This window comes from Octodon degus, unplaced genomic scaffold, assembly GCF_000260255.1.
Source record: "Octodon degus isolate 3935 unplaced genomic scaffold, OctDeg1.0 scaffold00091, whole genome shotgun sequence".
NCBI classification, from domain to species: Eukaryota; Metazoa; Chordata; class Mammalia; order Rodentia; family Octodontidae; genus Octodon; species Octodon degus.
The window spans coordinates 2,551,764-2,563,542 of NW_004524667.1; the positions used below are offsets into that span (position 1 = coordinate 2,551,764).

Consider the following 11,779-nt stretch of genomic DNA (forward strand, 5'->3'; position numbering starts at 1 on the left):
TTTTTTTTTTTTCCATTTTATGTATGTGGTATAGAGTCTCACTATGTAGCTCAGACTCATAGTGATCTTCCTGTTTTCAGCCTCTCAATGCTGGGATTACAGGTATGCACCACCATGCCCTGACTCGATCACCTGCTCAGCACAGACCAGGGTCAGCAGGGGAGGGGCGTGTGGCATGCAGGACCAGGGATCGAACCCTGTCTCTGTGCTTGCCAAAGCAGGTGCTCAGCCCACTGAGCTATTTCACTGGTCCTTTCTTCTTATTTTATCTTCACAAAAATCTTACAGAAGACTAGGAACAGAGAAACTTGTGGAAGTCATGTGCTATAGTTGATAATTATGGGATACAGAAATGGAAATTGGGCATCAGATAGGCTGATTCCAGAGTATAAGTAGTGAGTCACCCCCATTTATCTACTTTTCAACTTCATGTCTTTCTAATTTGTTTGGTCCTTGACTATAAATGTATAAAAATTATTTTAACCAATAAAAATTGTCATTCCTTTACAAAGGAATTTTCCCTCTTCTAATCTCAGAGCAGAGAGAGAAGAAAAATAAAATTTAAACATTATTGTAGAACACGTAACTAGAACAGATGCTATTCCACAAATCTGAGAGACACCTATAGCATAGCAGGACAAGCTTATAAAGAAGCATCTGTTGATCTCCCTACAAATGACAAAAGTTTCTTAAGACTGAGCAAGGAGGCATAATTTCCAGTCATTCAGAGATACACATGACTCTACACTGTTCCCACCTTCAATGTGATCATTTTACTTTGTGTGTGTCTGAGTGCTAACAAGTTAAATTTGTTAGAATTTGATGAGGGCTTAGCACTTTGTGTTACATGCATTATTTCAGTTAATCATCACAGCTCAGAGATAAACACTTAATACTCTCTTTTTTTTTTTTTTTTTTTTTTAAACCAGTGCTGGTGATTAAAACCAGGGCCTTCAGAATGAGCTCCATCCCCAGTCCTTGTTATACTTCCTATTTTTGAGACAAGGTCTCACTAAGTTCCACTTTCTGGGATTGAATTTGTGATCTTCCTCTCAGGCGTCCAGAGTGCTGGGACTACAGACATATGTCACTATCCCAGATCAATTTTCTTATCTATAAAATAGGCTAGGCCAGGCATAGTAGTAGATACCTATAGTCCCTGAACTCTAGGAGGCTGAGGCAGAAGGACCAAAGTTCAAACTCAGCCTGCAGAATTTAAATGCATTTGCATTAAATTTTTTGTTTCAGACAAAGGGCTGGGACCATAAGTCAGTGAGAGGACCCTGGGTTCAATACCCATTACTGAAAAAAAATTTAAAAGTTGAAACTCAGAGAGGTTATTAACTTCGTTAGTGTCACAATATTTTATTTCTAGTGTTTGTTTTTGTGTTTTTTGTTTTGTTTTGTTTTTTTCTGTATTTAGGATAGGTTCTCACTACTTAGATCAGACTCATAGTGATTCTCCTGTTTTCAGCCTCCCAAGTGCTGGGATTATAGGCACACGCCACCATGCCCAGTGTCATTCTCTGTCTCAGCGTGCCCTGCGGACAGGGCCAGCAAGGCACACTACTCAAACGCCTAAGCTGGCGCTTTAGTCTGCTGTGCTATCAGGCCGGCCCAGTCACAGTATTTTAGTGTCAGGCCAGGCTCTAGATTTAATTGAGACATTCTGACTACGAAGTCTTCTTGGCTTTTTGTAAGAGAATGTTGCTATATTTATTCCCCAGGGTGGCCTCAAACTTGAGATCCTTTTCCCTTAGCTTCCCAAGCAAATGGGATTACTGTGTGCACTCCATAACTGACTTATTAAGTACTACTTGGTGTCTTTGAAATGCTTATGTAAGGCATCTAACTGTAAACAAGATCCTACTGCAGGTTTCCTGTTTTATCTATGGTCTCTTTGTGCTATTTTAGAACTTTGCTTCTAAGCCCTTTTTATATAGTGGCTGTTCATAAACTGAACTGCAGAGGAGGAAAGAGTGCGTCTAAAAGATGCACTTGGCTAAGAGAATGGAGTAGCACAGAATGCAGTGATGAGTGGAGGAGTTGAGTGGGACTGTAGGCATATAAGGAATAAGGGCGAGGGAAAGGATAGAGGGAAGCAGGATAAATACAGCTTAGTCCTCTGTTCCTCCTGTTACTAGACTTGAAGTCCTGTCCTTACCACTTGCCCATCCCGGTGACTGCCATCCCACTTTATTATTGACCATTATTTTCCTCCTGATGTTCATACTTATATTTTAACTTTGACAAGATATTTTTGTGCACTACTTTGTTTTTTTTTTTTTTTTTTAAAGAGTATCAACATAAATTATATGATATGGAACAGAGAAGCCTTTTTGATTTTTAGTTTCTTCTTTATTTCTGACCTCAAAATTATTATATGGAGAAAATAACACAGGCATGTAAAGTCCTTAGCATACTGTCTTTTCATTTACTAAGCAATCAGTATATTAGTTACATAGCTGTTACTAGTGACATAGTCAGAATTGTCATTTTAGTTGTTAATGTATCAGCCAAATTCGATTAGGAGATCAATAAATAGAATCTTGTGGTAGTATAGGCTACAACTAATAAAAGCAATGGTAGGGGTAAGAAGGGGAAAAGTATTCCAGAAATACTTCAGAGATAAAACAGAAGAATTTATTTGTTTGCTGCAGGGGCTAAAGAGTAATGTAACAGTTGTGGTGAATCCAGAGAGCTTAGATGAATTACACACAAGAGAGATGAGCCAAAAGCTGAACTCACATCTGATTAGTTCTGAATCTTCTTTGTGTACAGCGCTTTTGCCTCTTCTGTGACTTAGAGAGCTGGAGAGAATGCAATAGCAGTAATAAGTGTATAAGAGAAAAAAAAAGTGTCTCTGTTTTAGACAAGTAAATATGATGACTTATAAAATACTTAAGAAGGGCCAGGGAGATAGCTCAGTGGCCTAAGCACCTGCCTGGCAAGCACAGGGTCCTGAGTTTGAGCCCCAGTACTACTACTACTACTACTACTAATAATAATAATAATAATAATAATAAAATACTTAAGAAAAAACAGCAGGCAAAAATAGTTTTTTGCAGTAGAAACCCTTTGTTCAATACACAGTACTACTACAACAACAAAAAAATTATCTTGAAATACGGGATTAAAAAAAAAAAAAGAAATACAGGATATCTATGGGTTATACCACTTGTATTTGTTGGTTTGTTTTTTAATGAAAAGTCCATAAGGGCCCTGTAAGATAATCACATGACAAAGACTACTGGTCCTTGATATTCTTACCTAGCATGCTTGTCTGGAATGGTGAGGATGCTGCCACACTGAGGATTAAGGACTATGTGGGAGAATAGTAAAGTTAGCCAGGGTAACAATATGTGTTAAAGAGAGAAAGATGTGAATATTGGACAAGAAAGGTCACACCTCTGGGTTTTGGTATATATGTATCTCATGTTGAAAATATCAGAAATAATTTCTACCTTTGTATTTATAGAACACATTTTTTTAACACTGTGTGAATGCTCCTAACATCTCCCCACATTTTTCAGCTATTTTTTCACTTACAAAGAGAACGTTCCTTTCCTGAACACAGAGCGAGATTTTATGCTGCCGAAATTGCCAGTGCATTGGGTTACTTGCACTCCATCAAAATAGTGTACAGGTAAATTGGTTAAGTTTTATATGTAAGAATATCATTTTAATATTTTATTTCAATACTCAGGGTATTTTTTATTTTCTTTAATTTTATAGAGACTTGAAACCAGAAAATATTCTTTTGGATTCAGTGGTAACTATTAATCTTTTAAAAATCTACTAGTTTTTTCTTTGTTCTAAGTGGGAGGGAAAAAGTCTTGAGCTTCCACACTGCATGAATGCATTTATATAACATTCTCAAAATGACAAAACTGCAAAGAACAAATTAGTGGTTACAAGGAAACAGGGTCAAAGGAAGAGAATACAAAGATAAAGGAGTAGCACAAGGAGTTCCTTTGTGATGAAACAGCTCATGAATCTACATGTATATTTAATAGAACACATACGCACATAGTGTGCATGTCCAGAACAGTGAAACTGGGTAAGGTCAGTAGTCCAGTTAACAGTGTTGTACCAACGTTAGCGTCCATTCTGTACTATACTGCAGTGATGCAAGATGTCAGCATTAAGGAAGCTGAACAAGGGCACATGAGACATGTACTATTTGTGTCATTTCCTCTGGGTCTATAATTATTTCAAAATAAAAAAGATTTTAAGGTTATTAGTTTGTGTCCATTTTTACTTATCTTACTGTTCTTGTATTCGTCAGGGACATGTTGTCTTAACAGATTTTGGGCTCTGTAAGGAAGGAATTGCTATCTCTGATACCACTACAACATTTTGTGGGACACCAGAGGTAAGAAGTAGGTCTTATCATTATTAGAATAATTTTTAAATACAAATGGGAAACATCCCATATACAAAATTGAGATAGGAAAGTAACATAAAAACTGTCATTTCATCTTAGAGCCAGTGACTGTACTTTTTGATAGTTAAAGTTTATTGATAGTTGGTATTTTTCAGTGGGATAATGAGATAAACCACAGGATCCTTTTGAATAATCAAAAAAAAGATGATGTCTTTGTTTTTTTAAATTTGTTTTTAATATTGAAAGTTTACCTTAGACTTAGCATTTGATTATATTTCTAATCTTTTTTAAAAAAATCACAAATTAGTAAAAATGTCCTAAAATGTCAGAGGGAGAGGTACAGTTATGCAAAGATTGCACAATACCAGGCATATCTTACACTGAATCTATACTAAAAAGAGCTGCAGTGAGCGAGAGAGAGAGATTAGGAATTGAACCCAGCTAGCAGCTGCTCTATCATTAACCTGCATCTCCAGGCTCCCCAGGTCTTTGTTTTTTAAACATCTTGCCTAAGCTGACCTCAAACCTGTAGTCCTCTCATCTCAGCCTCCAGAATAACTAGGATCACAAGCCTGTGCCACTGGTTTGGTTTGGTTTCATTTGGTTGGCTTTGGTTTGGTTTGGATTGGATTGGATAAACTACAGCAAAAAGGGCAAACTATTAACATTGCCTATTTCTGTGTAGTAATTTTGCTGGTTTCTGTTACGCTTTCCTGTGTGATTGGAATATTTTGTAGTTAAATATTTAACAGAACAAAAGTAATTGATATGAGAAAAAAACCGTGAATCAATTTATCTATCAGTGTATCTCATTCTCCAGTCATCTAGGACAAAATGTGTTTTGTTTTGTTTTGTTTTGTTTTGTTTTTTGCGGAACCAGGGATTGAACTCAGATTCTTGCGTTTGCCAGTCAAGCGCTTATCCTACTGAGCCATCTCCCCGGCCCCGAAAATGTATTTTTTTATTTGTGACATTAATAATTCTTACAACGTCTTTAAAAGGCTTATTTTCACTTTCTACATCAGTACATACAAGTTTAGGTTACTTCACACTACCCTAATATTGTAATTGTACAGGGATCTTAGGTACCATGTAATGCTATTTTTGTAGAGTAATTGCAAATACAATATAGATATATATACACACACACACACATACACATAACCCTTTGGTTTATAGTGAGAAGAAACTTTGTGTGTTTTGTGTGAACATAGCACTGTTTTCATAGTTAGTAAAGTCTTTCTTTTTTGGTGGAACTAGGGATTGAACTCAGGCCCTTGCGTTTGCCAGGCAAGTGCTTATTCTACTGAGCTAACTCCCCAGCCCCAAGTCTTTCTTAAGTCCTGTAGTTTTTAGAAAAGACACACAAGGGTTTTTTGTCATTTAAAATTTAAATATGATCAAAGGAGCTGGCCAAATAGCTCAGCAGATTAAAGTGCCTGCAAGCAGGTGCAGGGACCAGGGTTCGATCTCCGGGCCTACCGTGCCAGCCAGGGTGCGCTGAGACAGCATTTGAGACTGGGCACAGTAGTGCATGCCGTAATCCCAACTCTTGGGAGGCTGTAAACAGGAGAATCACTATGAGTCCAATCTAGTAGTGAGACCCTGAACACCATGTAGACCCTTCCCTAAAATACAAAAATAAATAAATAAAATAAAATAAAATTTAAATGTGATCAGAGGTTATTATTACACCCTTTTTATTTTTGTGGTCATTTCTTTGTGTCACATAAAAAGGCTTAAGGGGAAATTCTCTTTATATGCATAAAGATATTGTATATTTTGGAATCTAAAATTCAAATTCTTATAAGTATGAAAATTATGTTTTTTTGTAAATTAGTCACACAGCAAAGTTACATATTATTAAGCTTGAGAATATGTCTGAACTAAGAATGAAATTCAGGCTTTTCTTTCACTGAAAGAAAAGAAGTAATTTTTATTGCCACATAAAAAATTCTTTCTTAAACCAAGCATAGCATCATGCATTTATATTGTCAGCTAGCTCCCTTGGACACTGAGAAAGGGGGACTCACTGGAGCTCCCTCCCAAAAAGAGAAAAAGAAAAAAATTGTTTCTTCAAGGAAAAATACTATAAATTATGATCAGGTGGACTTTTTTGTTTCTTTCTTTCTTTCTTTTCTTTTCTTTTTTTTTTTTTTTTTTTTTTTTTTTTTTTTGGTGTCAGGGATCAAACTTAGGACCTTGCATTTGCCAGGCAGACACTAATGCCACTTAGCTATATCCCTAGCAAGGTGGACTTCTAAAAATAAGTTCTTCTGATAAAAGACTTTGTTGCAAAATGCCTGCTTTTAGTACTCAGTATTACAGATCCTGCCTTTGCATCCTCTCTGTGTGTCTTAGTTGAGTCAGTTTCTTGGGGGAGATGCTTGAGGGTGTTTTGAAGAGTATTCCAGTTGGCACTGTCTAAGAACCACTATTATAGAATGAGTACACACATTGGGGCTGGTGAGATGGCTCAGTGGTCTAAAGCACCTACTTAGAACAAGCTTAGCAAAATGCAGGGACCGCGGTTCAATCCCCCAGCACCACATGCCAGCCAGCCCCGCCCCCTGGTGGCCTGAGCTGCCCCCCACACACATATAAATAAATAAATAAAATTAAAAAAAAAAAAAGAATGAGTACACACTATAATTTTTAAAATTTAAGTGTTATAGGTTGAACTGAGCACCTTGTGCATGCTAAGCAAGTACTCTGCTGCTGAGCTACACCCCCAACCCCTGATAACGTTTTATGTTTTTTGAGTCAGGGTCTCATTATGCAGTTCAGGCTGCCCTGGAGCTCACTCTGTAGACCAAGCTGATCTCAAACTTCCAGTGATATTTCTGCCTCAGCCTCCTTCCTGAGTGCTGGGATTATAGGCATGCACCATCACACCTGGCATTCATGATAATACTGTTAATGTGATGATGTCACTGGATAGGGGCCTAGGAGATTCCTCTAAAGAGAGAATGAAGACCTCACTCTTCCCTAGATGAATTTGCCAACTATTGTGACAGAACAGCGTGTTAAGGTGGGTTAGTGTGAGGCATAAGTAGGCATATTAGTGAGAATTAGAAAGTAAGAGAAAATAGGGAAGGGATTTAAGCCTAAGAAACTGAAGGGCACAGTTCTGATAAAGAGGACCAGACTGGCCTGTGAATAAAACAGGAGACCAGCTTTTATGGATTTGTAGTAATGGGCTTATCTGGTTGATCATTGTCTTGGTTCTGGTTTGCAGGATGGCACTAGGGAAAGAACTTGTTACTTAAGAAGGTAGCTCAGTCCCCTTGAGATGATTACTTCTGCTTGGGGTTTTGTGAAGGCTCTGCTGGAATCAAAGTGACTGTAGGTCTAAGTAATGACTGCAGACTTCTTGCTACTTACTGATAGTTGAGTGTCCCTGTAAATCTCTTACCTTGGTGTTCTCTGTTTTACAAGAGAGAAGACTGAATCTTGTAAATTTAGAACAAATCAACCTTTCCAGCTTTTAGACACTCACTAAAGAATTAGCATGCCTATCTTTAGAATTGAGCAAGGGTCTGACCCAGCTTTAAGGTAACAAATGAAGGTCAAGCATGTTTTTTGTTTATAGTTACCTCTTGTGCATCTATAGGCTACAAGTAATATTTACTACTTTTTAGCAAAAACTGATTTTAGATCCCTGACTGCCTTAAAAGAAAACACATTATTCATACTTTTGATGAATAATAATTATATTTCTGTCCCTGTGGTGGTCTCTGACTGTGTCAGTAACATTGAAAAATTCTTAAATTTCTCAGTTATTCCTAACTTTTACCCTGAGTTTTACTATTGTTGTTTCATTCTTTTCTATAGTACCTTGCACCTGAAGTAATCAGGAAACAGCCCTATGACAACACTGTGGATTGGTGGTGCCTTGGTGCTGTTCTCTATGAGATGCTGTATGGATTGGTATGCATTGCTGTTCTTTGATTATTCCAATACATCATCATGGATTTAGCACATTCTTTAAGATCTCAAGACATTTACATAACACTAACAGCAGCAGTAGTCACCTGGGTGCATGACTCTAACCTAAATAACCTCTAATTCAGAAAGATGGCATTTATCAACATATTACTGTATTTCAAAAGATAATTTCTTTTGGTTTTTACCTTTTATTTCGTCTTTCTAGGATTCAGTCAGTACACTAGTGCTCAGCTTTCTCTGTCACTGGAGATCGTCTGTTTTTTCCCCTTAAAAACACCATTCTTTGAAAAGTCCATTGAAAAAAAGAGAGGATGATATTTACTGTACAGATTTGCCCAGTTTTTATTAAGTAAAAACACATAAAGCCAACAAGAGCCTTCTATTAAAATGAAGAATGTGCTGTTCTATTGAGATGGTATCGCTCCAACCCAAAGCAAACTTTTTTGACATATTAGTCTGTAACAGAAATAATGGTTTTCTCTAAGCCTTTTGAAATCTTTTGAATAATTTCTTAGATTCCCTTTGTGATTCCATAAGTATCCAGAAACTTTTTGCCAGGAACCACACTGCAAACTGAGGTTGCTGCCAACACGGATACTAAATGCTACTGGTGTGTCAGTCGAGACCTGAGGTAGTAATGTGTGTATTTTTCCTGAGATCTATGGAACTGTCAGTGAAGTTCAGCACATGATACCTTTTTCAGAGCATTTGTTGCATCTCACTAATTTAGCATGATAGATTCCTGTGAAAGCCAACTGTCCCTTCCCTTAACTATGATCACCTCTCCATCATGAGGCCATGCCACAGGTCCCTGCACGTCTCTGCACGTCCCATCCATGTCAGCAGCTGTTCAGACCCAAATGCTCCCTGCAAGTCAAAGCCAAATCTGTTCTAAAACCATTTTGGTGTAATTCACTTCCTATTGAGTTGCTTTATTTTGCTTTCCTCTTTTGCAGCCACCTTTTTACTGCCGAGATGTTGCTGAAATGTACGATAATATTCTTCACAAGCCCCTAAATTTGAGGCCAGGAGTGAGCCTTACAGCCTGGTCCATTCTGGAAGAACTCTTAGAAAAAGACAGGCAAAATCGACTTGGTGCCAAAGAAGACTTTGTATGTAATATGTTTTCTAGTTCTAGCTTTATTTAAGCTTATTTAAAATTTGGAGACAAATCCTTGGATAGCGTATTTATTGGAATGAATATCACTATTACAGAGTAGCACAGTAGCACAGCTGAAAAACACATCCCACAATTTTCACTAGTGTTCACATGAAACTATACAGTATTTAAAGCATTTTCATTTATCTTTTTATTTGAAGTGCCTCTTTGTCTGCATGAAGTTTTGCCTTTTGTATCAAACTAATATTAATCACTGTCCTTATTTTTGCTTTTGTTTTAGAGAATTTGGTAACATTGAGATAACAATGGATTCTGAATTTTTTTTTGTTTGTATTAAATCAGAGTAATTTGCTACTATGTCACTAGTATTACTCTGCCACTGTTTTCCTAGTCCCCTTACTCTGCAGTTCAGCAGGTAACTGTTCCAACAGTTTCCTATTCAGGGTGCTAATACTTCACTATCAGAAATCAAACAAATCCAACTATCATATACTGGGCTGCTGTACAGTGCTGAGGAAAGTAACATCTGGGCATAATGGAAGCACTGGAACTTCATTGTCATAAGCCTCGTTACATTGTTCACTCAACTTACTCTACTACTCTACTTTAACTATTTCAAACCTCTCCAAACTTTGAAATTTTGCCTTTAACTTTTTAAAAATAGGACTTATTTAATACACTGGTGCTGAACTTTTTCTGTCACTAGAGATCATCTTATGTTCCCTTTCTTGAAAACACTACTTATCAGAGATTCATTGACTAAAGGATGTTTGCTATGCTATTCAAACTATGTCCCCAGTTTTCACTAAAGAAGTCTAGACAGAACCTCTGATTAACTTGAGGAAAGTTGTATGAATTACTACATTAATTAATACTGTTCTAATGCCAAGCAAACAACTTAGCATTTTAATTTATATGCCTATAGAAGAATAAAAGTTGACTGGATCTATAGGTCACTGGCAGAGAGCACTTGCCGTAGCATATGCAAAATTCCAGGTCCAATCTTTATTTCTTTATTAGTGCATGATTACATTCCTTATGGGGCATTAATAACATGTACCTATTAAAATCTTAATTATTTTTTCATTCCTTTCCTATACCTTCCCTCCATCTCTTTGTTCCCTTTCCTTTTGCAGAAGCTCTCCCTCCCTATTATCTTTTATTTTGTTCTTTCTTTATATTTAGGTTTCTCATATGAGAGAAACCATGTGATATTTAAGCTTGTCTGATTTATTTTATTTATGGTCTCAGGATGCATCCATTTTCCTATTAATGATTCAAGTTTAGGCCGGGGAGATGGCTCAGTAGAATAAGCACTTCCCTGGCAAGTGCAAGGGTCTAAGTTCAATCCCTGGTTCCACACAAAAAAAAAAAAGAAAAAGAAAAAAAAGATTCAAGTTTATCCTTCTTTGTAGCAAAACAGTTGTCTTTGAAAGGTTTGCGCTGTTGATAGTCTCTAATGGCTTGCCACATGAATGACATACACATATACCTAGAAGAGTTATTGAGAGGCATGGTGGCAACAGTTTGGCCTCATAAAATTTAATATGTGAGTATTTAATATCTTTTTTTATCATTAATAATTTTTTTAATATTCTAGCTGGAAATTCAGAATCATCCGTTTTTTGAATCACTCAGTTGGACTGACCTTGTACAAAAGAGGATTCCTCCACCCTTTAATCCTAATGTGGTAAGTGTATACTCAAATCTTCCTAAAAATAATGAGACAGAACTGTTGCTCATTGTATTTTGGAAAATAGATCTCAAAATCTAACCCAAATGAAATGACATTGTTATGTATTTGTGAAATATGTCACTCAGGGTGACATATACACTTCAGGATGATACAGTTACTTCACAGTGGCCAATAATAGGTTAGGTTGATGAAAATATCTTCTAGCAAAGTAATTGTGAAGTGTTTCTTTGGAGCATGCATAAGAAAGGGATGAGCTCAGTGAGCAAAGGTGCAGATTATAATTTCAGTGTTATAAATCAATAAACATTTTACAAAACTTTCTAGAGTAATGTAATGTACATACAAGCAAACATTACTAACAAACGGTTTTTCAAAAATTGTAAGGTTGTATTATAAAAATGTTTATGCGAGCTACACTTGTTTTGAAAAACTGTCATAGATGTGTTTTACAGAATTACTGAAACTAAAGGAGTATTTTTTTAGAGCATGATGTAGAAATCACCTCAGAAAGTAAATATCATTTACTCATGCTTTGTTAAAGAGTTTCTGTGCAGGGCTGGAGAGATGGCTCAGTGGTCTGAAGCACCTACTTAGAACAAGCTTGGCAAAGCATCAGGGATCGCGGTTC

At 36.7% G+C, this 11,779-nt stretch overlaps 1 protein-coding gene across 1 annotated transcript in view; it reads left to right on the forward strand.

The window, feature by feature from the left end:
- Sgk3 (serum/glucocorticoid regulated kinase family member 3) overlaps nt 1-11,779 on the forward strand; it is a 72,511-nt gene that overhangs the window by 54,794 nt on the left and 5,938 nt on the right. The window contains exons 7-12 of the mRNA XM_023722386.1: nt 3,534-3,646; nt 3,736-3,772; nt 4,289-4,375; nt 8,222-8,317; nt 9,292-9,447; nt 11,056-11,145. Coding sequence (XP_023578154.1) covers nt 3,534-3,646; nt 3,736-3,772; nt 4,289-4,375; nt 8,222-8,317; nt 9,292-9,447; nt 11,056-11,145 — 579 coding nt within the window. The remainder of the gene's footprint in view (nt 1-3,533; nt 3,647-3,735; nt 3,773-4,288; nt 4,376-8,221; nt 8,318-9,291; nt 9,448-11,055; nt 11,146-11,779) is intronic.